Genomic DNA, 27,355 nt, shown 5'->3' on the forward strand with positions numbered 1-27,355 from the left:
TTGACTGGTAACAGAGACCAACTCTTTTAAGATATAATAAGTAATAATAAGTAGGGATGTTGATTAATCACAGTTAATTCATGCGATTAACTAAAAAAAAATCACGATTAAAATATTTTTGATTTATCGTGCTGTTAAATAGAATATCAATTTAAATTTATTAAATATTTTGGATGTTTTTCTACATTTTCAAATATATCGATTTCAATTACAACACAGAATCCAAACTGTAGTGCTCACTTTATATTATTTTTATTACAAATATTTGCACTGTAAAAAGGATAAACAAAAGAAACAGAATTTTTCAATTCACCTCAGAAAAGTACTGTCTATCATGATAGTGCAATCACAGCACTATCATCACTATCTCTATCATGATAGTGCAACTTACAAATGTAGATTTTTTTTGTTACATAACTACACTCAAAAACAATGTAGAATTTTAGAGCCTGCAAGTCCACCGAGTCCTACTTCTTGTTCAGCCAATCGCCAAGACAAACAACATTGTTTACATTTACAGGAGATAATGCTGCCCACTTCTTAATTACGTCACCTGAAAATGAGAACAGGCTTTCTCATGGCACTGTTGTAGCTGGCATAGCAAGATATTTACGTGCCAGATGTGCTAAAGATTCATATGCCTCATCATGCGTCAGCCATTGTTCCAAAGGACGTGCTTCCATGCTGAAGATGGTCGTTAAAAAATAATGCGTTAAGTAAATTAGTGACTGAACTTCTTGGGGGAGAATTGTATGTCTCCTGTTCTGTTTTACCCGCATTCTGCCATATATTTCATGTTACAGCAGTTTCAGATGATGGCCCAGCAAATGTCGTTCGTTTTAAGAACACTTTCACAGCAAATTTGACAAAATGCAAAGAAGATACCAATGTGAAATTTCTAGATAGCTACAGCACTCAAGCCAAGGTTTAAGAATCTGAAGTGTCTTCCAAAATCTGAGAGGGACGAGGTGTGAAGTATGCTTTCAGAAATCTTAAAAGAGCAACACTCCGATGCGGAAACTACAGAACCTGAACCACCAAAAAAGAAAATCAACCTTCTACTGGTGGCATTTGACTCAGATGATGAAAATGAAAATGCATTGGTCTGCACTGCTTTGGACTGTTATCGAGCAGAACCCATCATCAGCATGGATGCATGTCCTCTGGAATGGTGATTGAAGCATCATATGAATATGGGATATATGAATCTTTAGTGCATCTGGCATGTAAATATCTTGCGACACCGGCTACAACAGTACCGTGCAAACGCCCGTTCTCACTTTCAGGTGACACTGTAAACAAGAAGCAGGCAGCATTATCTTCTGCAAATGTAAACAAACTTGTTTGTCTAAGCGATTGGCTGAACTAGAAGTATAACTGAGTGGACGTGTAGGCTCTAAAGTTTCACATTGTTTGTTTTTGAATGCAGGTTTTTTTTCTATGTAATTCTACATTTGTAAGTTCAACTTTCATGATAAAGAGATTGCACTACAGTACTTGTATTAGGTGAATTGAAAAATACTATTTCTTTTGTTTTTCACAGTGCAAATATTTATAATAAAAAATAAATATAAAGTTTGCACTGTACACTTTGTATTCTGTGCTGTAATTGAAATAGATATATTTGAAAATGTAGAAAACATCCAAAAATATTTAAATAAATGGTATTCTATTATTGTTTAACAGCACGATTAATCACACTTAATTTTTTTAATCGCGTGATTAATCACAATAACTTTTTTTAATCACTTGACAGCCCTAATAAGAAGTAAGATAGAATATATAAGTAATCAGAGTTGTATTTGGATCTACCTCAGTGGTTCTCAACTTATTTATCATTGTTCACTGCATATGCAGGACCCCCGACCCCGTGGGGCAGGACGGCAGCCTCGACCCTGGACCCTTGCCACGTGGGGTGGGCCAGCAGCCCCAACCCTGACCCCGCTGAGAGACGAGGGAAGCACATGAGTATGCTAACAAACACTTCTAGCTCGAGTTCTATTGGTCAGGCTGAATGGTCAGTGCATCCAATTAGTGGGAACATGCAGAGGACACCTGGGGTATGTTTTCACTACCAGCCGGATCGGCGGGCAGTGATTGATCCAGCGGGAATCGACAAATCGACACCCGAGCACTCTCCCATCGACTCCTGTACTCCAGCGCCATGAGAGGTGCAGGCAGAGTTGACGGGGGAGCAGCAGCGGTCAACTCACCATAGTGAAGACACCACGGTAAGTTGATCTAAGTACGTCGAATTCAGCTACGTTATTCATGTAGCTGAAGTTGTGTAACTTAGATCGATTCCCTCCACCAGTATAGACCAGGGCCTCAAGTTTGTAAGGGGAATTTGTATTGTGGTGCTTGTTTGGGGTTTGCTTTTGCTGGGGGGGGGTGTGGTCTTTTTGGTGTGGCTTGTGTTTCCCAGATTAACAGGACTTAGGTGGGAAGGCGATGACAGATACGGAGGCAGCTGTGGGAGTGACTCCTGTAGTGGAAGACACATTGAGGATGACTGGATGTGGAAGCTGTGGTATGTACATGATCCTGGAGGGGGGACCTGGTAAGAGTTTTTTCTGCATGAAATGCTGTCTGATAGAGCTGATGGAGGAAAAGATCCGAGGTTTGGAGATGCAGGTGGAAAGTCTCGTTGAGTTTAGGAAGGGGTTAGAGCAGATGATGGAGCAAAGATGTGAGGTATCTGAAGGGAAAAGCTCAGACTTACAGATGGAAGCAGGGCTGGGGAATTTTGAGGAGAGACTGGGTGAGGAAAGTGTTCAGTGGAAGCATGTGACTAAAAGAACCAGGCAGAGGAAAAGACGGGCTAGTGAAGGAGAAATAGAGCTTAGGAACAGGTTTGCAGAGTTGGAAAATGAAGAAGGGGCTCAGCAGGTAGTCGCTGAAGATGGAAGGCAAGGAAGAAGAGAAGAGAGGCTAGTCCTATAGGAAAAGGGGAAGAGTCAAGGGAGACTACACCAAATATGAGCCCCAGGAGGATACAGGATGGGTTGAAGAGGATTATAAGGGAAAACAGGAATGGAAAGAACTTGCAGCCAGAGGGAACAGGGGAGAGACTGGAGAATAGCACCGTCACCAGGAAAAGGCAGGTCTATGTGATAAGGGACTCTTTATTGAGAAGAATAGACAGGCCTGTAACTAGAGCTGATCCAGAGAATAGAAGGGTGTGCTGTCTTCCGGGTGCTAAGATACGGGATGTAGACCTGAGGTTGAAAAGGATCCTAAAGGGAGCGGGAAAGAACCCCCTAATTATCCTTCATGTGGGAACAAATGATAGAGCTAGATTCTCGCTGGAAAGTATTAAGGGAGTCTATGCTAGGCTGGGGAAGACGCTTAAGGAAATCGAGGCTCAGGTGATCTTTAGTGGGATCCTTCCTGTTCCTAGAGAAGGGCAACAAAGGTGTGACAAGATTATGACTGTCAACAGATGACTCAGGCAGTGGTGCTATAAGGAGGGCTTTGGGATGTATGGCCACTAGGAGGCATTCATGACAGAGGACAGTTCTCTCAGGATGGACTTCATCTGAGTAGGGAAGGAAATAGACTTCTAGGATCAAGGCTGGCACAACTGATAAAGAGAGCTTTAAACTAGGAATTTGGGGGAGATGGTTGGGAGATGTCCAGGTAATCTCCACGCCAGATTTTAGCATTGAGAGGGAAGAAGACGAAGTAAGAAAGGATACAGCCGTGGGTAGGAGAATGTATATAAGGAGCGAGGGCGGTGTGGATACGAGTCTAATAGGTTATACTGGCTGTAGAATGACTGTGCCTAATAGGGTACAAAATGTGAGCGAGGCCAAACAGCAAAAATTAAGATGATTGTACACCAATGGGAGGAGCCTAGGTAAGAAAATGGAGGAACTAGAACTACTGGTGCAGGAAGTGAAACCAGATATTATAGGGATAACAGAAACATGGTGGAATAGTAGTCATGACTGGACTACAGGTATTGAAGGGTACGTGCTGTTTAGGTAAGACAGAAACAAAGGTAAAGGTGGTGGAGTAGCACTGTATATCAATGATGAGGTAGAATGTAAAGAAATAAGAAGCGATGCAATGGATAAGACAGAGTCCGTCTGGGCAAAAATTACATTGGGGAAGATAACTAGTAAAGCCTCTCCTACGATAGTGCTTGGGGTGTGCTATAGACCTCCGGGATCTAATTTGGATATGGATAGAGCCCTTTTTAATGTCTTTAATAAAGTAAATACTAATGGAAACTGTGTGATCATGGGAGACTTTAACTTCCCAGATATAGACTGGAGGACCAGTGCTAGTAATAATAATAGGGCTCAGATTTTCCTAGATGCGATAGCTGATGGATTCCTTCATCAAGTAGTTGCTGAACCGACTAGAGGGAATTCCATTTTAGATTTAATTTTGGTGAGTAGCGAGGACCTCATAGAAGAAATGGTTGTAGGGGATAATCTTGGCTCAAGTGATCATGAACTAATTCAGTTCAAACTGAACGGAAGGATTAACAAAAATAAATCTGCAACTAGAGTTTCTGATTTCAAAAGGGCTGACTTTCAAAAATTAAGGAAATTAGTTAGGGAAGTGGATTGGACTGAAGAACTTATGGATGTAAAGGTAGAGGAGGCCTGGGATTACTTTAAATCAAAGCTGCAGAAGCTATCGGAAGCCTGTATCCCAAGAAAGGGGAAAAAATTCATAGGAAGGAGTTGTAGACCAAGCTGGATGAGCAAGCATCTTAGAGAGGTGATTAAGAAGAAGCAGAAAGCATACAGGGAGTGGAAGATGGGAGGGATCAGCAAGGAAAGCTACCTAATTGAGGTCAGAACATGGAGGGATAAAGTGAGACAGACTAAAAGTCGAGTAGAGTTGGACCTTGCAAAGGGAATTAAAACCAATAGTAAAAGGTTCTATAGCCATATAAATAAGAAGAAAACTAAGAAGGAAGAAGTGGGGCCGCTAAACACTGAGGATGGAGTGGAGGTTAAAGATAATCTAGGCATGGCCCAATATCTAAACAAATACTTTGCCTCAGTCTTTAATAAGGCTAAAGAGGATCTTAGGGATAATGGTAGCATGACAAATGGGAATGAGGATATGGAGGTAGATATTACCATATCTGAGGTAGAAGCGAAACTCGAACAGCTTAATGGAACTAAATCGGGAGGCCCAGATAATCTTCATCCAAGAATATCAAAGGAATTGGCACCTGAAATTGCAAGCCCATTAGCAAGAATTTTTAATGAATCTGTAAACTCAGGAATAGTACCGAATGATTGGAGAATTGCTAATATAGTTCCTCTTTTTAAGAAAGGAAAAAAAAGTGATCCGGGTAACTACAGGCCAGTTAGTTTGACATCTGTAGTGTGCAAGGTCCTGGAAGAAATTTTGAAGGAGAAATTACTTAAGGACATTGAAGTCAATGGTAAATGGGACAAAATACAACATGGTTTTACAAAAGGTAGATTGTGCCAAACCAACCTAATCTCCTTTTTTGAAAAAGTAACAGATTTTTTAGATAAAGGAAATGCAGTGGATCTAATTTACCTAGATTTCAGTAAGGCATTTGATACCGTGCCACATGGGGAATTATTAGTTAAATTGGAGAAGATGGGGATCAATATGAACATCAAAAGGTGGATAAGGAATTGGTTAAAGGGGAGACTGCAACGGGTCCTACTGAAAGGCGAACTGTCAGGTTGGAGGGAGGTTACCAGTGGAGTTCCTCAGGGATCGGTTTTGGGACCAATCTTATTTAATCTTTTTATTACTGACCTTGGCACAAAATGTGGGAGTGTGCTAATAACGTTTGCAGGTGATACAAAGCTGGGAGGTACTGCCAATTCAGAGAAGTATCGGGATATTTTACAGGAGGATCTGGATGACCTTGTAAACTGGAGTAATAGTAATAGGATGAAATTTAATAGTGAGAAGTGTAAGGTTATGCATTTAGGGATTAATAACAAGCATTTTAGTTATAAGTTGGGGACGCATCAATTAGAAGTAACGGAAGAGGAGAAGGACCTTGGAGTATTGGTTGATCATAGGATGACTATGAGCTGCCAATGTGATATGGCTGTGAAAAAAGCTAATGCGGTTTTGGGATGCATCAGGAGAGGTATTTCCAGTAGGGATAAGGAGGTTTTAGTACCATTATACAAGGCACTGGTGAGACCTCACCTAGAATACTGTGTGCAGTTCTGGTCTCCCATGTTTAAAAAGGATGAATTCAAACTGGAGCAGGTACAGAGAAGGGCTACTAGGATGATCCGAGGAATGGAAAACTTGTCTTATGAAAGGAGACTTAAGGAGCTTGGCTTGTTGAGCCTAACTAAAAGAAGGTTGAGGGGAGATATGATTGCTCTCTATAAATATATCAGAGGGATAAATACAGGAGAGGGAGAGGAATTATTTCAGCTCAGCACCAATGTGGACACAAGAACAAATGGGTATAAATTGGCCACCAGGAAGTTTAGACTTGAAATTAGACGAAGGTTTCTAACCATCAGAGGAGTGAAGTTTTGGAATAGCCTTCCAAGGGAAGCAGTGGGGGCAAAAGATCTATCTGATTTTAAGATTCTACTCGATAAGTTTAGGGAGGAGATGGTATGATGGGGTAATGTGATTTTGATAAGTAATTGATCTTTAAATATTCAGGGTAAATAGGACTAATCCCCTGAGATGGGGTATTAGATGGATGGGATCTGAGTTACCCAGGAAAGAATTTTCTGTAGTATCTGGCTGGTGAATCTTGCTCATATGCTCAGGGTTTAGCTGATCGCCATATTTGGGGTCGGGAAGGAATTTTCCTCCAGGGCAGATTGGAGAGGCCCTGGAGGTTTTTCGCCTTCCTCTGTAGATGGGGCACGGGTCACTTGAGGGAGGATTCTCTGCTCCTTGAAGTCTTTAAACCATGATTTGAGGACTTCAATAGCTCAGACATAGGTGAGGTTTTTCGTAGGAGTGGGTGGGTGAGATTCTGTGGCCTGTGCTGTGCAGGAGGTCGGACTAGATGATCAAAATGGTCCCTTCTGAGCTTAGTATCTATGAATCTATGAAACTGTGCAGCACTACCAATGAGATCTCCCTATGAAAAAGCAATGGGGCTGCTAATGATCTGCCCCATCCTCTCCTCAGATCTACAAAAACATTAGTATCACCTCATATTCCAGTGTTGAAAATGTCTGATACATCCAGTATGACAGAAAAAGATATACTGAGGTTGAGTGTGATAAATTGCATTAAAATGACATGTTAAATTGTAGCTCCATTCAAAAACACAGGAAAATCCTAAGGCCTAGCTCTAGACTGGTTTGGGGTGAGAATGTGACCATGCAGTTGGTTGCTAGTGAGGTATTCTCCTTCCCATCCAGATGGATATATAAAAAGATCAGGCAGGTAAAAGCTCTACTAGTTGTTCTCACACATTAGTATTTTTATTGTGGCCAGAGATCTCTCAAAACATTAGAATGTCTAATTTTGTTGCCTACTCTACTTCAGTTTCAGAAAACTTTTGGGAAAGACTAAAATACCCTTATTATATATTAGGGGTTAAAGCTGAGCTCCTCCCATTTCTCCCTTTCGACGTACTTACTTCATCGCTATTCCATCTGTTAGATACCACTGGGCGTAGGCGCTTGACGCAAACCACCTCTCTCATATCTTCATAAGATGGATCATTCGGCACCATGTCATAATATGGCAGCTGGTACTCTTCAACAATACCTGAAATGTGTGTGAAAGATCAGGGTAATATATGCAAGAACAAACTAAATCCTTAGATCTGCTATCTAAACTCATAACTAACTGAAGAAGCATAAATTAACACAAAATTCTCTTGTCAGCAATTTAAACTCATCAGTGGTTGAAAACTAAAGGTAACATTAATGACTATTAGATGGATGGGTAAGGAATGGTGTCTCTAGCCTCTGTTTGTCAGAGGGTGGAGATAGATGGCAGGCGAGAGATCACTAGATCATTACCGGTTAGGTTCACTCCCTCTGGGGCACCTGGCATTGGCCACTGTGGTAGACAGGATACTGGGCTGGATGGATCTTTAGTCTGACCCAGTATGGCCATTCTTATGTTCTTATGTTAACACAGAATTGTACATAATATCACTTGCTGAAAATTTATAGTTGATGGTGGACATTTAGGACCGAATGCTGACTTAATTACCTGTAGTCCCACTGAATGTTTGGTCCTATTACATACTATAGAGCTACTCCCTACAACAGATGAGTTCATACATGCGTATTTTGCACTTTATTCTGAGACTGCCTGTAATCTTCCTATTTCACCTAGTTTACCACATCCAAGAAGTGTACTTCACTGAACATATAAAGACAGATCACTGTCCCAAGAAGATGCAATCTAAATTAGGATGAAAGGGTTACTCATCTTGTGCAATAACTGAGGTTCTTCAAGATGTGTCCCCCACTGGATGCTGCACTTTAAGTGTTTGAGTGCACCTGTGCTTGTAATCAGAGATTTGTGATAGCAGTGCCTGGCTGAGTTGCACATGCGCAGTCCCCGTCTCGCGCTGCGTCAAGCAGCTAATTGGCATTGTGAGACCAACCTACCCTCTGTTCCTTGTCTACTACGGAGCATGAGTGTGAAACTCTGAAGTAGAGGGGCGAAGGGAGGGTAGTGAAGCACCCAAGGGGACACACATCTCAATGAACCTCTATTACTGCACAAAGTGAGTAACCCTCTCCGTCGAGCGATGTCCCTGTGGGTGCTTCACTTTAGGCAACTTCAGAGCAGTACCCTCCAGTGGAAGTGAGGGGGTTTGGAGTTGATGTTGTGGCAGAGGACAATTCGGTGAGTCCAAATAATGCATCATATGCTACATGCTGCTCTAATGCGTAGTGCTGCATAAATGTATGGTAAAGGCCCATGTCACAGGTCTACATAGGTCCATAATGGGAACACTGTTCAGAAAAGCTATTGAAGTCGACATTGCCCTGGTGAAACGTGTGCAAATCCCCATAGGGGTTGCAAGTTCTGTGGCTGGTAACACAGTTTGATGCATTATGAAATCCATTTGGAGAGCCTCTGTTTGCATCTGGCATCTCCTTTTGATCACTCCATGACTGAAACGAATAATTTCGGGGATTTATGGAATGACCTTGTTCGATCTGTGTAAAAAACCAGGGCCCTGCGAACATCGAGGGTAGGAAGTGTGTATTAGGTGAATACACATATAGGTGAATTCTTGCCTATCCTTATGTGGCTTAGGATAGAACGTTGATAAGTAGATGGGTTGGTTGAGGTGGAATGAGGAGGCAACCTTAGGTAAGAACTTGGGATGCGGTCTGAAAGTGATTTTGTCTTTGGAAAATACTGTGTAGGGTGGATCAGCCACGAGGGCCCCTAGTTCCCCCACTCGACGTGCAGATGTAATAGCGACTAGAAAGGCCACCTTCATTGACATGTGGAGAAGTGAGCAAGTGGCTAGTGGCTCAAATTGGGTATCTGGTGATGTCCCGGAGAATTAAGTTGAGGTCCCATGGCAGCGTGGAAGTGCTGAGGCCTTTCAGAAAACATTTCGTGGTATCTTATGGTGGAAAGCTGCTATGACTGAGAGATGTACCCTGATTGAGCTAATAGATAGGTCTGATCTCTTAAGTTCAAGCAGGTAATCCAGCATCAAAGGTAAGGGGGCAGATACCGATGTGGTCTGCTTTGTGTGACACTAGGAATCAAAGTGTCTCCATTTGTGTAGGTATGTGTGGTGGGTAGTCGGTCAGCGACTATTTAATAAAATGTTCTGTACTTCTTTGGAGCATTTCATTTCAGGTCCCTGGAGCTATGGAGCAACCATGCTTTGAGACGGAGTGTCTCCAGGTTCGAATGCAGAGTTTGTCCTGAGTCTTGGGACAGGAGACGAGGTAGGAGAGGAAGGGTTAGAGGTCTGCACGCTGACAATCTGAGAATGTAGAGAACAATGTTTGATGAGGCCATGCAGGGGGTATCAGTATTACAGTGGCCTTGTCTGCTTTGATTTTGTGAGGCACTAGTGCCATAAAGGGAATGGGGGAAGGAGGCATATAGGTGGGGAGCTCCTCCATTAGATAAGAAAAGTGTCTCCCAAGGAGCGATGGCCCATGCCTGCCCTGGAGCAAAACAACGGGCATTTAGTGTTGTGCTCCATTGCAAAGAGGTCTACTGTGGGGAATCCCCATTGTTTGACTATGTTGTGGAGAACCCTGGTGTCAAGTTCCCACTCGTGGTCCTGAGAAAAGTTCTTGCTGAGTGCATCTGCCGTAGTGTTTTGACATCTGGGCAGGTACGCTGCTATAATATGGATGTTGTGCTGGATGCACCAGTGCCAAAGTTGCATGGCTCTGCACACAGGGAGTGTGAACGTGAACCCCCCTTTGTCTGTTTATGTAGAACATGCATGACAAATTGTCGGTGAGAATTTGTATGGTCTTGTTTCTGATCATGGGTAGGAAGCTGGTACATGCATTGTGAACAGCTCTGAGTTCTAGCAGATTTATGTGACGCCAAGCTTCTGTTGGGGACCAACAACCCTGAGCAGAATGTGAGTTCAGATGTGCTTCCCAACCTATGAGGGACGCATCCATTGTAATAGTCAATGTAGAAGGGGTTTGGGTGAAAGGCACTCTCAGGCATAGGTTGTGCGGTTGCATTCACCAAGATAGAGTCATTTACTTTGCTTGGCATTGTTTGTTTATACTGATGGGCAACAAGTTGTACGGAGCTAAGCTTGTAGGGTTCGCATATGTAACCTCGTGTGTTGAGCGACGAAGGTCGATGCGACCATGTGACCCAGTAATTGCAAAGAAGTCCTGGCTGTTACCTGGAAGTTGTTGAGTGATGTGGCAATCAGATTCATTCGAGTTAGGAAGTGTTGCCTTGGTAAAGATGCTGTTGCCTCGCGAGTATTGAGGTAAGCCCCGATGAATTCCAGTTCTGGTACTGGTGTGAGGGTTAACTTTTATTTGGTTTTTTTGGGAGACCCAATTGCGTAAAGAGGCCTACTGTTTGTTGGGTAGCCTTCATTGATGCTGGTCAATTCTCTTCTTATAGTAGGCAATCATCCAGATGTGGAAATATCATGATTCCTCTCTTGCAGAGGTGCGCAGCAACTACCGCGAGTACCTTTGAGAAGACTTAGGGAGCAATGGGCAAACCAAAGGACAGGACCTTGTATTGGAAGTGATCTGGTCTGAGAGTGAATCAGAGAAACCTCTGATGTGATGGGTGAATCATTATGTGAAAGTATGCTTCTTGGAGGTCAAGGATCGAGAGCAAGGCCCTCTTTCTACTCTGGGATAATAGTGGCCAGCGTCACCATCTTGAAGTGTTTATTACTGACAAATTTCTTGAGCCATCGGAGCTCGAGAATGGGTCTCCATCCTCCTGGGGTTTTTTGTGTGTGTGAGATAGTAATTGGAGCAGAAACCCATCTCTTTGTATTTTGGTGGTACCAGTTATACTGATCATAGCCAGATGAGCTGGGTTACCTCCTGATGTAACAGATCTTCATGAGAGGGGTCCCTGAAGAGGGACGGGAAGAGTGGGTGAGTATGGAGTATCCAACTTCAATAATCTCCAGCACCCATCTGTCTGTAGTGATAGATTGCCAGACTAGGTTAAAAAAAAAAAGTCACTTTCTTGTAACTGTTGTTCTCTGAGAGGTGTTGTTCATGTCCATTCCAAGCAGGTGTGTGCACGCCGCGTGCTCACCAGCCGGAAGATTTTTCCCCTAGCAGCGTCTGTAAGGTCGGCCTGGGCACCCCCTGGAGTGGCGCCTTCATGGCGCCCAATATTGGGCCCCGCCGACCCCCCCACCCCCTCAGTTCCTTCTTGCCGACTATTCTGACAGAGGTAGGAGGGTGCATATTGGAATGGACATGAACAACACATCTCGAAGAACAGTTACGAGAAAGCGAGTAACCATTTTTTCTTTTTCGAGTGATTGTTCATGTCCATTCCAAGCAGGTGATTCACAAGCTAGAACTCAGGAAGTCTGAGTTATCCACAGAAAAGAGCACGACTCTCCCAAAAGCCACATCATCTCTGGACTGTTGTGTAGTTGCATCGTGCGACGTAAATGTATGTATCAAGGACCATGTGGCTGCCCTGCAAATTCCCTGAATAGGTACTTGTGCCAGGAACGCCGCCTGGGCCCTGGTAGAGCGAGCGGTTATCTGCGGAGCTGTTATCCTTTGCCACGGTATAGCACTCTCTAATGCAGGATGTTATCCATGATGATATGTGTTGAGAGGATACCGGAAGGCCCTTCATTCTGTCTGCCACGGCTACAAAGCATTGGACTGACTTCCAGAAACAACTTAGTTCTCTCTATGTAGAAGGCTAAGGCCCTACGCACGTCCAGTGAGTGCAGCCTGTGCTCCCTATCAGAGGAATGTGGCTTGGGATAAAACACTGGGAGGAAGAGGTCCTGGATCATGTGAAAATGGGAGACGACCTTTGGGAGAAAAGCCGGATGAGGCCTGAGCTGGACCTTATCCTTATGAAAAACTGTGTAAGGTGGCTCAGATGTGAGGTATGAGAGATATAACAGGGAGCAGGTGGCCAGAGGTTCAAATGGCGGGCCTGTAAGCCTGGAGAGGACTAAATTGAAGTCCCAGGCAGGGACAGGCTGACGAGTGTGTGGGAAGAGCCTGTCCAAACCCTTGAGAAAACAACTGACCATAGGGTTTGCAAAGACCGAGAGACCATCTGAGTCCGGATGGAAGGTGGAGATAGCAGCCAAGTGGACCTTTATTGATGACTGGAACAAGTCTTGATGCTTTAGGTGAAGGAGGTAGTACAGTATAAACTGTATGGAGGTGAGGATTGGCGACTGACTAAGTTGCTCCACCCAGATGGAAAACCTTTTCCACTTGGCCAGGTAAGTAGCCCTGGTGGAGGGCTTTCTACTACCCAGGAGGACTTGTCCGACCTGGTCCGAACAAGACAGCTCTGTGGCACTTAGCCATGAAGCATCCAGGCCACTCCAGATTCGGGAGCTGGAGTCGGCCCTGGTCCTGCGTGATCAGGTCGGGGACCAGAGGTAAGGTGAGTGAAGCTGCTATGGACATTTCCAGGAGTGAGGTGAACCAGTGCTGACTCAGCCATGTTGGCACTATTAGTATGACTGGGGCCTGGTCCCTGCGGATCTTGAGGAGCACCCTCAAAGCGATGGGTGGGAAAGCATATAGCAGGCAGCCCTTTTATGAGAGAAGGAAGGCGTCCTCAATGGACCCTGAGCTGTGACTCACGAGGAACAAACCGAGTGGCGAACAGGTCTATCTAGGGAGAGCCCCAGAACCAGAAGATTGAGCTCACCACATCTGGCCGAAGGGACCACTTGTGGCCACTGAAGGTCTGTCTGAGGCTGTCCGCCAGCGTGTTTCGCATCCATGGGAGGTTTGAAGTCTGCGGGTGGATCGAGTGCTCTATGCAGAAGTCCCACAGCGCAAGGGCTTCTCGGCACAGGGGAGAGGAGCGTGCACCCCCGTTTGTTGATATAAAACATCACCGAGGTGTTGTCCGTGAGAACTGAAACAAATCCGCCCATTATGTGTGTTTTGAAAGCGTTGTATGCCAGACGCACTGCCCTCAGCTCTTTGACATTGATGTGAAGAGCGAGGTCCACCGAAGACCAGAGGCCTTGGGTCTTGAGGTCCCCTAGGCGAGCCCCCCAATCCAGATCCAAGGCGTCTGACACCAAGGTGAGTGAGGGCTGAGGGCTAGCAAAAGGCACCCCTGCGCAAATCATTCAAGGGTCTAGCCACCATAGGAGGGAGTCCAGTACCAGGCGGGGCAGGGTTACAACCCTCTCCAACGCATCTCTGGCTGATTGGTACACCGACACCAGCCAAGACTGGAGTGGCCGCAGCCTGAGCCTGGTATGCTGCACCACTTATGTGCAGGAGGCCACGTGTCCCAGCAGCTTTAGATAGTTTTTTACCGACGTTATGGGGAACCGTCTGAGGCTCTGTATGATGTCCTGAAGTGAGTGAAACCTGGCCCCTGGGAGGTACCCCCTGGCTTGGGTAGAGTCCAGGACCGCGCCGATGAACTCTATCCTCTGCACGGGGACAGAGTAGATTTCTCCTCATTCAGGAGGAGACCTAAGTCGAGGGCGGTCCTCCTTATAAACTCGACCTGAGCCTCCACCTGGGCTCTTGAGCAACCTTTGATCAGCCAGTCGTCGAGGTATGGAAAGACCTGTACCTGGTGCTTGCGCAGGAACGCTTCAATGACTGCCATGCATTCTGTGAATACTCGGGGGGCAGTCAACAGTCTGAACAGGAGGATGGCAAACTAGTAGTGGCCTCTGTTCACCATGAACCTGAGGTAGCATCTGTGACGTGGGACTATTGTGATATGAAAATATGCGTCCTTCAAGTCGAGGGCGGTGTACCAATCTCCTGGATCCAGTGAAGGGATAATGGAGGTTAGTGAGACCATGTGAAACTTGAGATTTTTTTACATATTTGTTGAGCTGTTGCAGGTCCAGTATGGGTCTGAGGCCCCACTTGGCCTTCGTATGAGGAAATACTGGGAGTAGAAACCCTTGCCCCTTAGCTCCTGAGGAACCTCCTCCACTGCCCCTATGGAGAGGAGGGACTACACCTCTTGAATTAGAAGTTGCTCGTGAGAGGGATCCCTGAAGAAGGACGGGGAAGGGGGTTGGGGAGAGGGGGGGAGCGGGAGGATACAGAATTGGATGGAATATCCCCTCTCTACTGTGCGGAGCACCCACTGGTCTGAAGTAATTCGAGACCAGGCACAGTAGAAAGGGGACAGACGGGATGAGAAAGTAAGATAGGAAGGATCCAAAGGTCGTACTGGCAAGCCATCCTTGACTGTACCCTGAAAAGGGTGGTCTAGAGCCTGGTGGGACCTTGAGCTGGCCCGAGCTTTGTCCAGAGGGAGGGTGTTGCCTCCTCCGAGTGCTCCTGTTCCGCCTACACAGAGTGTCCTGGTGGTTTTGGGGTTGGTAAGGAAGAGGGGCAGGTTGAGGCCTAAAATGTCTGCGCTGGGTAGCAGGCGTGTGAAGCCCCAGCGAAAGAAGGGTAGCCCTCGAGTCCTTCAAGCTGTGAAGTCTCTTATCCGTATTCTCAGAGAATAGAGACACACCCTCAAAGGGAAGGTTTTGAATGGTCTGCTGGACCTCGTGGGGAAGACCAGAGACCTGTAGCCAGTAGCTTCTCGTCATAACTACCCCGTGGCCAAAGTGCGGGAGGCCGCATCCGCTGAGTCCAAGGCCGCTTGCAAAGACATTTGGGAGAACAGTTTCCCCTCCTCCACGAGCACAGAGAACTCCCCCCGAGCTTCCTGGGGCAGAAGTCCTGTAAATGTAGCCATAGACGAGCAGGTGTTATGCCTGTAGCGGCTTACTATGGCCTGCTGGTTGCCTATACGAAGTTGCAGGCCTCCTGTCGAGTAGACCTTCCGGCCAAACAGGTCCAGTTTCTTGGCCTCCCTGTTTTTAGGGGTGGATCCTTGAAACCCTTGACATTCTCTCTGATTGGCCACGTCGACCACCAAAGAGTCCGGAGGAGGGTGGGTGTAAAGATGTTCGTTCCCTCTGGAGAGAACAAAGGTGCTCGGATTTCTTGGCCGTAGGTGCCTGAGAAGCAGGAGTTTGCCACAAGTTCTTAGATGTTTCGGTTATCAACTTGATAAATGGCAATGCAACCCTGGATGGGCTGGAGAGAGCCAAGATGTCTGTGACAGGGTCTAAATCCTCTTCCACCTCCTCTGCCTGAATTTTTAGGCTTTGGTTAGCCCGCCTCAAAAGCTGTTGAAGAACCCGGTTGTCCTCCAAAGCTTGGGCCGTCGAAGTCCCTGTGACCGTTTCATCGGGTAAGAACGAGGAAGAGAACAGGAAGTGGGCCCAGTTCACTGCCTTCGGCCCCCCCCGGGGTCCCTCGGCACGTGGTACTCGGGCTGTAGAGCAGATACTGACGAAGAACTCTGTGCTACAGCCGAGGCAGATAAATCCGGCGGGACCGAGACCGTCGTGGTCGGTAGGAACGGAGCTGAGGCTTCCACTGGTGCCGTCACCTGAAAAGCAGGTGCCGGAGCTGGCTGAGGTATCAGTGCTGAAACCATGTGAGTTGGTAGGGCCACTCTGCCCAAGGGCGCTGCCGTAATAGGCGGCGCCAGCGCTGATTGTGGCATGAATGACGCCGAGGACACCAACACCATTCTGGAGCGCGGACCATGGACTTGACCTGGCTCTGATGGTATGACCAGGGTGTCCAGAAGGGCCATTGAGCAGGTGGTTGCCACTGTTGTAGCCATGGTACAGGGTATGGTTGGTGACTACGCCGGGACCTGGATCTTCTGCTCCGTAATCTGATAGATCGAGCTGAGTCCACCTCCAACTCCGAGGTCTCAGAATAAGACAACCATGGAGGAGCAGTCCCCTGGGTCGCCAACAAACGATGACTCGATTCTGGGGAGCGGTGCGATTCCTGCGTCTGTGCAGGTGGTACCGGAGATGGAGACCGACGGACCATCATGGTTGGTTTACCCCTGGAGTGGAACAGGGGCGTGTGGCCGCTGGAGATTTGTCTCTCCATTGGGGGGAGGACGGCACTGGGAGGTGTATCAGGTCCGTTGCCGCCTCGAACACCTCCGGCGTAGATGGAGGTTGTAAGTCCACCAGATGGTCCGGGGACCGAGAAGGGTTCAGACTCGACTGGACCCTGGCCGGGGCAGGACTCGACGAAACCCTGGGTTGAAGCGAGGTGGAGGAGGTCTGTCCCGAGCCACCCGCGGACGGACCCGGCCCCTTAGGTTTCAAGGGGGGTGATCAGTCTTTCACCGGCCTCTTCTTCTTTACCGGCACTGGAGATGGAGAATGGTGCTGAACTGAGGCCGACGCCCTATGGCCGAGTAGTGGCGGTGCCGGTGGGCTTTAGAGTCCTTAGCCGGGCCCGTTTCACGTGCCATTGGCGCTGGAGCGCTGCACACCAAAGAGAATGTGCTCGGTGCTGGGTCGTTGGGTCCTGGGTAGGATTGCGATCTCAGAGCCGCCTCCATGAGCAGGAGTTTTAGTCTCTGCTCTCTGTCCTTAAGGGTTCTTGGGCGGAAACCCTTGCAAATGCGGTACTTGTCCTTTTGGCGAGTCTCACCAAGGCACCGCAGGCAAGACAAGTGAGGATCACTCTTGGGCATAAACTTTCCATAGGACTCACAGAGTTTAAACCCCGGAGACCCAGACATACCCCTGAAGGGGAAACGAACTATCTAACAAACCACGACTAACTATATGAAAAAGTATAACTATACAGAATAACTATTGAACTATGTACAGTAAGAAGAAAGACACTGCTAAGGCGCTTTCTGTAAGAGCGAGCAAAGTTCCAGCTAGCTGTCACGGGCGGTAAGAAGGAACTGAGGGGATTGGGGGTCGGCGGTACCCAATATTGGGTGCTGTGAAGGCGCCACTCCAGGGAGCGCCCAGGCTGACCCTACAGACACTGCTAGAGGAAAAATCTTCTGGCTGGCGTGCACGCTGCGCGCACACATCTGCTTGGAATGGACATGAACAATCACTCGAAGAAGAATAGGGAGTTAAACAGTTTCCAGATGGCTGGGAGATGGTAGGAGTTTCCAGTGTTGAAAGCTGTGGGGGTCTTGGGCCCTCAACCAATGATGATGAGACGTGGTAGACTGATTTGACGGTTATAGTCTCCTTGGGGGCCATTGTTTCTCGGGCTTGTGGCTCATATTGCCTGTGTGTCTGTGCAAATTAAGTGGACCGGAAGCTCTGTGGGTTATAATACCTTTCTTGTCTTCTTTTTGTCCTAGGAGTATAGATACCCAGGGACTTCGGAGTCACCCTTGAATGGCAGGTCCTCCACTGTTGCTTACACTTCTTTGGGGAAGCCAGAGAGATGCAACCAGGATGCCCTTCTCATTACCATCGTGGTGGCTGTGGATCGTACTGCTCTACCTGCAGAGCCTAGGGCAGCTTGCGGAGCCATCCTGGTGATCAGTTGGCCCTCAGAAATGAGTGCTCCAAATTGCCCCCCCCAGGAGAAATTCAATAAAATCTGATAGTGTGCCATAATTTGTGTGGTCGTATTTTGCTAATGATGTATGATTGTTTGCCCCTTTCCTTAACAGCATCCACTACCAGGGAGTTTGGTGTGGGATGTGAAAAAAGAAAAAGCGGTTACCTGCCTCTCATAACTGTTGTTCTTTGAGATGTGTTGCTCTTGTCAATTCCAATAGGTGGTGTGCATGCCGCGTTCACAATCATCAGAAGGTTTTTCCCCTAGCGGTACCCATCAGGTCAGCCATGGAGACCCCTACAGTGATGCCTTTATGGCAGTGTATAGAGGTCCCTGTCGACCTGCCGCCTGGTCAGTTCCTTCTTGCCGGAACACTCCAACAGAGGGAAGATGGGCAGGATTTGGAATGGACATGAGCAACACGTCTCGAGGAACAGTTAAGACAGGTAGGTAACAGTTTTTTCTTCTTTGAGTGATTGCTCATATGCAGTCCAATAGGTGATTTCCAAGCAGTTCTCCCGGGGAGAGGGGTCGGAGTTCATCTGGTTGTTAAGTGCAGGACTGCCCTGCCAAAAACTGCATCATCCCTCGTCTGCTGGGTAATGGCGTAGTGTGATGTGAAGTTGAGGATGGAAGACCATGTTACTGCCTTGCAAATGTCCTGGATAGGGAACTGTGCCAGGAATGCTGCTCTGGTGGAGTGCGCCGTAAGCGGACGGGCTGGAATTTTAGCCAGGTCATAGCAAGTCCTGATACAGGATGTGATTCATGATGAAATGTGCTGGGATGAGATCAGGAGCCCCCCCATCCTTTCTGCGATTGCAAAAAGAACACTGACCCACCCGCTGCCGCTGGGTGAAAGGCCGAGATGGCAGAAAGGTGTACCGTGAGAGATGATATTGCTAACCCTTGCTGCTAAAGCTATAACAGATAGTCCAAAATAAGGGGAATTGGAGCTAGCTGCGGTTTGGTTCCCTTTGCCGAGACCAAATGGAAAAACACTTCCACTTTGCCATGTACGTGGTACCAGTGGAAGGTTTCCTACTTTCCAGCAGGACCTCCCTCACTGGGTCCGAACACTGAAGCTCAAGAGGGTTCAGCCATGGAGTTTCCACACCATGAGTTGGAGGGATTCCAGACTGGGGTGTTGCAGATGGCCGTGGTCCTGTGTGATAAGGGTTGAACAGACAGGAAGCGCCACTGTTCTGAGAGGTTCAAGAGCATGGTGAACCAGTGCTGGCGGGGCCACACTGTCGCTATGAGGATCAAGGAAGCCCTGTCCCGGCGAGTCTTGAGGAGGACTCTGTGTATGAGAGGGAAGGGCGGAAACACATACAGCAGGCAACCCATCCATGACAGGTGAAAGGCGTCCACGATGGGGCCTGGGTTGTGGTTCAGGAAGGAGCAGAACCGCTGGCACTTCCTGTTGCTCCACGTTGCGAAGAGGTCTATGTGGGGAGAGCCCCACTTCTGGAAAAACCAGTGCGCAATCTCCGGCCTGAGAGATCGTTCGTGGCCGTGAAACAAGCAGCTGAGGCAGTCAGCTAGCTTGTTTTGCGCCCCCGGAAGCTGCGACACCTTAGGTGTATCGAGTGGGCAATGCAAAAATCCCACAGCTCGAGGGCTTCCTGGCACAGAGAAGAGTGAGCACCACCCTGTTTGTTTATATAGAACACGGCTGCAGTGTTGTCATTCAGCACCAACACATGTGTCCTGCAAGCGTGCCTGGAACACTTGGCATGCCAGACAAACCGCCCTCAGCTCCCTTACAATGATATGCAGTGATAGTTCTGTGTGGGACCACAGACCTTGGGTCCTGATATTGCCCAGGTGCGCTCCCCAACCAAGGTGTCTGTGACTAGGGATAGCGCAGAATGGGGTTTGGCAAAGGGTACTCCTGCACAACGTGCGGTTGGAGCCACCAGTGGAGAGACTCGACGAGTCGAGGCGGGACGGTAACTATCGTGACCAGTGGGTCCCTGCCTAGCCTGTGCACCCACGCCAATCGCCTAGAGGGGCCAAAAGCGTAACCTGGTGTGCTGAACCATGTATGTCAGGCTGCCATATGCCCCAGTAGTTTCCTGCAATTTCTGGCCATGGTTGTGGGAAACTGGCGAAGGTTCTTGATAATGTCTGTGAGTGCTTGGAAGAGCAACTCTGGCAGGAATGCCCTGGCCTGCATGGAATCCAAGATAGCCCCTATGAATTCTGTTCTCTGCGTCAAGGCCAGTGTGGATTTGGGCACATTCAATATGAGGTCTAGCCTGTGGAATGTGGCCTGGGTCAGGGACAATGCTCTGCAGCCCGTGCGACTCGGCCTTGATAAGCCAGTTGTCTAGGTACAGGAATACTTGCACCTGATTATTTGCAGAGGAAGGCTTCCACGATCGCCATAACTTGGTGAATTCCCGGGGGGCTGCCGAGAGCCCAAACAGGAGCACCTTGAACTGATAGTGCTGGCCACTGACCACGAATCTCAGGAATTGTCTCAGGGCCGGGATAATAGAAATATAGAAGTATGCATCTTTCAAGTCGAGGGTGGCGTACCAGTCCCCCGGATCCAGGGAAGGAATGATGGTGGCCAGAGAGATCATGCGAAACCTCACCTTCTTTATGAATGTGTTGAGATCTCACAGATCCAGGATAGGCTGGAGCTCACCTTTGGACTTGGAAATGAGGAAATAGCAGGAGTAGAACCCCTTGCCCCATAACTCCTGAGGAACCTCCCCTAGAGTGAGGAGCAATTGCACCTCCTACAAGAGGAGTTGCTTGTGAGAAGGGTCCCTGAAGAGGGATGGTGGGAGGGGGGGTGGAGGGAACAGAATTGGATAGACTATCCTGCTCCTATCGTGCTGAGCACCCAATGATCTGACACGATCTGGGACCAAGCAGGATAGAAGCGGGAGAGTCGATTCACCAAGGGGAAGGGGGGGAGAAGATCTGAGCCTGAAATCAATGCTCCGTTCTCGGGGGCATCTTCAAAAGTTTGGCTTTGGGCCAGGGGGCTGTTTGGAGGAACTCTGGCCTTGGCCTGAGGAGGACCGTGGTGGGCGCCTCCTATTACTTCTGCCCCATCTTCTTGACGAGTCTTGCCTAGAGGCCCAGTGTAGATGTGGGATGGGGGCTGAGGCTTAAAAGGCTATCTTTGAGGTGCTGGGGTGTGGATCTCCGAAGACTTCCAAGTCGCCCATGAGTCCTTAAGGGTATGCAGGTGAGAGTCCGTATTTTGGGCGAACAGGCCTGCACAATCAAAGGGGAGGTCCTGTATAGTATTCTGGACCTCGGGTGGTATCCCCGAGACCTGGAGCCATGCACTGCACCTCATTCTGATGGCAGTGGCCATTGTCCAAGCTGCCAAGTCCGCCGCCTCCAATGAAGCCTGGAGGGAGTTCTAGAGTTCTAGGGTTCTAGAGACCACCCTGCTCTCCTCAAGGAGCGTGCTAAACTCCTTGTGCGAGTCAGCCGGGAGTAACTCCTGGAACTTTGCCAATGAGTTCCAAGAGTTGAAAGCATAGCGGCTGATTACTGCTTGCCGGTGGGTCACTTGAAGCTGGAGGCCCCCAGTCGAGAAGACAATTTGGCCAAAAAGGTCCAGCTTCTTAGCATCCCATGACTTAGGCGTAGGACCCGGCTGTCCTTGTTGCTCCTTTGTGGTTTGCTGCATCGACCACCAGAGTCCCCGGTTGGGGGTGGGTGAAAAGGTGTTTGTACCCTTTCTGCAGCACAAAATATAGTCTTTCCACCCCTTTAGCAGTGGTATAGAGGCCAGAATCTGCCAAAGCACCTTAGTGGTGTTTTGGACCATTCTTATGAGGGGCAAGGCAACCCTAGAAGGACCCTCAGGGGTAAGCATGTCTACCATCAGGTCAGACTCCTCCATGACCTTCTCTGCCTGGATATTAAGATTAAGGGCCACCTTCCAAAGGAAGACCTGGCGATCCTTGGTGTCCATCGCTGTCAGGGCAGGGGTGGTGGTGGTTGCCACTGCCTTGTCTGGCAAGGAAGAGGAGAAGGCCCATGGGACAGGGTCTTCCTGCCCTTCCGGCTCTCTGGAGGTCAGGTCAGGTATCTCAGAGCCTACCGTGACTGGAGGTGGCTCTAGTGTCACTGATGGTGCTGGATCGGGCACTGCGCTTGAGCAGACAGAGACAGAATCACTGTCTTGTACGGGGTCCTCAGGAGCCCTGGTGGTGTAGTGAGTCAGTGACGTTGCTGAGGGACCGGCACAGGGTGCAGATGCCACCGATGCCGGCCTGGAGCCCTGACCCTGGTGGTAGGCCCAAGGGGTCCAAAAGGGCCATTGAACTGGGTCCTGCCACTGGGGTGGCCAGGTGACTGCCGGCGCCAATGATTCCACTGGTCTGCGGTGCCAGGACCCGTAGTGGCTGCGTTGAGAGACAGAAGACTTAGCTTTCAGAGTAGCAGCCGTGTTAGTCTGTATCCGCAAAAAGAAAAGGAGTACTTGTGGCACCTTAGAGACTAACAAATGTATTGGAGCATAAGCTTGCATGCATCTGCCGAAGTGAGTTGTAGCTCACGAAAGCTTATGCTCAAATAAATTTGTTAGTCTCTAAGGTGCCACAAGTACTCCTTTTAGAAGACTTAGCATTTGACTCAGACGAGTAGTCTGTACCCGACCACCGGGGCGGGGGGGAGGGGGGGGGAGAAGAGGGCACGCAGAGCCAGATGGCACCAGGGAGCAGTACCAGAGAGATGGTGAGTGGCGCCGTAACATCATAGGCTTGCCACAATGATGAAACAGAGGCAGTGCCGTCAATGGTGCCGCAAAAGGTGCCAGAGCCACATGAAGTGCTGGGTTAGAATTTGCAGCCAGTGCCACCACCAGTGCCGCTGATGGTGCCTGTGCTTGCGGTGCCGGGTCCTGCACGTGCGAGGCTGGGGACTGCACTGTCATGGCAATGAGGTCTCATGCTGCCTCATAGGTGTCTGGCGTGGAGGGAAGATAGAGCTCTTCCTCCAAATCCTCCCGAGTCGGGGAGTTCATCAGCACCGGACTCAAAGGGCCTCCTGTTGGGGCCGGAGTCAACGGCACCGGGTCTTGAGGCCCAGCCAGTGAGTGTCCCGCCTGAGAATGCACTCCGCTGGAGTCCCCTCGCGGCTTCTTGAAGGGAGAATGACCCCCTGACGCCTTCTTTTTCTTATGCGGCACTGGGGACTGCAAACAGTGCCACCTAGTGGCACTGGCCTTATAAGTTGGGGAGCGGCGCTGGGGTTCCTTGGAGGAATCCTTCTTTGGTACTGGAACATCCCACACTGAGGCTGGGGCGCTGAGCACCAAGGATGCCGCTGCCACTTCTGGCTGCTGGCAGACTCCATCAGGAGAAGCTTCAAATGATAGTCCCGCTCTCTTAGTTCTGGGTCTGAAGATCCTGCAAATTGGGCACTTATCTGTCTGATGTCCCTCTTCTAAACACTTGAGACAGGCAGCGTGCGGATCGCCTGTGGGCACAGGTTTCGTGCACCTCTTGCACACCTTAAACCCCTGCGATGGAGGCATTTCCCGGTGCCTGGGGAAACTAGGACAGTGGCGAAGCCCCCTGAAGAGTCCAACTAATCTACAACTAATATAAAATGAACTAACAACTATACAACTAAGAAAAGGGAACCACTAAGTAGGCACTTGCAAATGCAAGAGACTGAGCTGCTCCAACAACTGTCACTGGCGGTAAGAAGGAACTGAGCAGGTGGCGGATTGGCAGGGACCAATACACATCGCCATAAATGCGCCACTGCAGCCGACCCAATGGGTACCACTAGGGGAAAAACCTTCTAATGATCATGCACACGGCACATGTGCACACCTATTGGAATGCACATGAGCAATCACTCGAAGAAGAAACTCTCTTCCCGGTGCAGGGACATAATATTTCCTGTCGGACCTCTTGCAGGTTGGAGCGACTGTTGCAGCGGTCTGCCAGTTGTGCTTGACAGGTTCCATGATTGCATCATTCATGGGTAAAGCGATTTTGGATGATTCTGACGTTTGCAGGATGCCAATGAGCTTATGTCATGTCTCCTGCACTTCCTCCAGGGAGATGTCAAGGGAATCTGCAACTCTCCTATAGAGATACTGGAAATGTCTGAAGTCTAAAGACATTAGAACTTGGTGCCAAGAATGGGAGAGTCGGGTGTTGAGGACACCATAAGGTCTCTGGGAAGGAAGAACTGTTCTGGTGCCAACAGCTCCAGTGCCATTGGTGAGGTAATGGTGGATACTGGCTAATGTGGAGCTGTTGTCTGTAACGGTGCACTCATCAGTTGCGCTATACTGACAGGAGGTGACAGCATAGGCTGCAGTTGCTTTGATATGCCCGGTGCTGAGTGTTGGGACAGCTCCACCGGTGCCGAGGCATGGGGTTTCTGTTTCCCCTTGGTGACTGCCTTGGAGCTAGATGTTTTGGAGTCTTTTTGCTCTCACATTACCCACGGTACTGGAGAGTCCCACCATCTTGGCTGTGGAGCCTGTTGGTCTCCGACGCCAAGTGGAGAGACTTCTCCATTAATAGCAGTTTAAGTTGCAAGTCTCTGGCTTTCTTGATCCAGACTGTCAGTTTGTGACAGTGTAGGCACTTTTAAGATACGTGTGCTTCACCTAAAAGCAACCATACTGAGAGTGTCCATCTGAAATAGGTACTGAAAGCCTGCAGGTGAGGCAGCATTTAAAGCCCGGTGAATCAGGCATGCTCCTGAGGGGAATATTTCCCCCTTCTCCATGAGGGGAGAACTAACACTACTCTTAACAGTGAAATGAAATATTAGTTTCTACTGAGGGACAGAAATAAACTTTTGGGGGGGGAAGAAACGGGGGGAAAAGTGGGAAGACAAATTAGCTAGTCAAAGTAGAACTAATGGAAATACGGTAAATTACTAAGCTATGAGGCACTGTTGAATGCTATGACTCAAGCCAAAGGTGGTAGAGAAGGGAGGGGGTGGGGTTTGGCACAAAGCGCCAGTTAACCACTTAAGTCAGAGTGAGATGGGGACTGCACATGTGCAACCCAACTGTTACCACAAATCTCTGAGCACCCCTGCACTTGTAATCAAACATCTAAAGTGGAGCACCCACAAGGACATCACTTGAAGAAGAACTTACAAATTCCTGAAAAGAGAGACTGAAAATTTGGGAAGAAGTAGAAGACAGAAAATACAGGATGGAGATAGAGAACACAATGTAGGGAAAGAGATAGGTAAGGAGGCACAGAATAAGACCAAAAAAAAAGGGGAAATAGATATTGAAAACAATGCAGGAAAAAAGATACACATTCATCTATCAAAGGAAAGAGGAGGAAGAGTACAGTGAAACCAGGCACAGAATGAAGATATAAAAAAGCAAGAGAGATATAGTAAGTTACATTATAAAAAATGTATTAAGACAACAGTTGATTGACAGTGTTAAAATTAAGTGAATCACACAGCTGTTTTGTTCTTTTAAAATGCAGGGTGCCTGCTCTTGAGACATAGGGAAAGCAGTAGGACTCAAGTATTTTTCATCCTCTGCAGAAGGTTTAATCCTTGGATTAGAGGTATTGCGTAAATTCTTTTGAAAACTTAGTTTTGTAAATAAATTTTGAAACACAAGGTTTAAAGGCTTACCTCCTGTGACACAACACCGAGCCATTTCCCAAATGATCAAGCCAAAACTGTAGATGTCAGCCATGATATATGGCTGGAAATGATTTTTATTTAGGCTTTCATCTAGGACTTCTGGGGCCATGTAACGTTTTGTTCCAACTCTAGTATTCAAAGGGACATCAACTTCATTCGTATCACTAGATGTAAATAATAAAGATTAAATGAACTGTGGAGCAGTGCAAATGAACTGATGTCATGCAGAAAGATGCAATTATTATCATACGAAGTAAAGTTACAAACTATAATTAAATCAATGATCTCTTTCTCAAATCCTCCTTCCAATATTACATCTTATACTAAATTATGCTTCTTTTAGACAGATTAAATAAAAAATGATTATAAAATACCCAACATGAAGGTTTATGTGACTGCTTTGCAAAAAAAACCTTCACACATGACTAAGCAGACAGAAGCAGATTATTCCAAATGTTCAAGACTCAAAATGCATTCCTAATATCCACAATTCTGTACATCAATACTCATGCCGAAGTTGTCTTGTGTTCTACGATTTGATATCCACTTCAAAACGCCGGTAGCCCATGCATTCCATGATAAGCTTTACATGTACAGTTTTTACCCCTATATGAGACCTAAAATACCCTTATTTCTAATAGGAGCATTTTGAGCATGCTGAACATGTTACAATGAGCTTTGCAAAAAACCAACAAAAAACAACCTATTTCTACAAAATTACCCGCATTTATAATGTTCTACCACCATACTATCCAGACACCCACTAAAAACCATACTAGAAATTACCATATCTGAACCCAAATTCTTGGACAAGGATTTGCAATTTCTTTGGCACTAATGTGGGAAAGTGAAATTTTGTGGCTGCTTCACACATTAGCAATTGTTTTTGTAGTAATTTTTCATATTTTTTAAATAATTACAGGCAAAACAGTAATTTTGTAGGTAATTTATTTTACTATTCAATTCATTTTATGTTGCTCAAATTTTCAATGAGTCACAGATCTTCTACTAAAAATATATGAAAGCATTATAGAGATGCTCAAGGGAAAGATGAAGTTTTGGATTCTGGGCAGTGGATTTGTTTCCTTTTCTCTCCTTCTTGTGAAGAAGGGAACAAGTGATGTGAAATTTTGTAGAGGTTTGAACTCTTAGTTCTCCATCCTAACCACCTTTGAGACCATCTGTTCTTCCACCTCAATATTCACCCCATATCCAAAGTAAAGAAGAGCATTTGACTCTCAAAACAATAAATATACACCATACAGTTTTACTGTTCAACTGTGAAACAACCAATCAGTGAATTAACACTCATTTCAACTTGATCTTTGATGCCTTTCAAAATACATGCAAAAGATACCAACTGTTAATAGGCTTTGATCAGCTACCTGTTAAATTTGACTGCAAGGCCCAGGTCAGCAATACAGCAGCTTCCATTTTTCTTTATCAAGATATTTTTACTCTTCAGGTCCCTGTGTGCAATAGCAGGCTTGCCTTGTGTCCCATAAATTTCTGTGTGTAGATGGCACAGACCACATGCAGCAGAGTAAGCCAGTTTGAGCAAAGCCCTGTTGTCAAGTGTGGCACATTTCAGGAAGTCATACAAGGATCCATTTTCATGGTAATCTGTAATCAAGTAAAGTTGTGTCCAGGAACCTGTGCCTTTAATATCAGCTGCTATAAAACCTGTCAAATGCATAAAGAAAGTTAGCATTTAGTGTTACATA

At 47.3% G+C, this 27,355-nt stretch overlaps 1 protein-coding gene across 2 annotated transcripts in view; it reads right to left on the reverse strand.

Moving 5' to 3' along the window:
* Window positions 1-27,355, reverse strand: part of BMPR1A (bone morphogenetic protein receptor type 1A) — a 207,705-nt gene that overhangs the window by 11,571 nt on the left and 168,779 nt on the right. For both annotated transcript variants that reach the window (XM_038410919.2, XM_038410920.2), the window contains 3 exons: window positions 27,017-27,314; window positions 25,620-25,795; window positions 7,583-7,713 (listed from right to left, as the gene is read on the reverse strand). In XM_038410919.2, coding sequence (XP_038266847.1) covers window positions 7,583-7,713; window positions 25,620-25,795; window positions 27,017-27,314 — 605 coding nt within the window. The remainder of the gene's footprint in view (window positions 1-7,582; window positions 7,714-25,619; window positions 25,796-27,016; window positions 27,315-27,355) is intronic.

This window comes from Dermochelys coriacea, chromosome 7 (genome assembly GCF_009764565.3).
Source record: "Dermochelys coriacea isolate rDerCor1 chromosome 7, rDerCor1.pri.v4, whole genome shotgun sequence".
NCBI classification, from domain to species: domain Eukaryota; kingdom Metazoa; phylum Chordata; order Testudines; family Dermochelyidae; genus Dermochelys; species Dermochelys coriacea.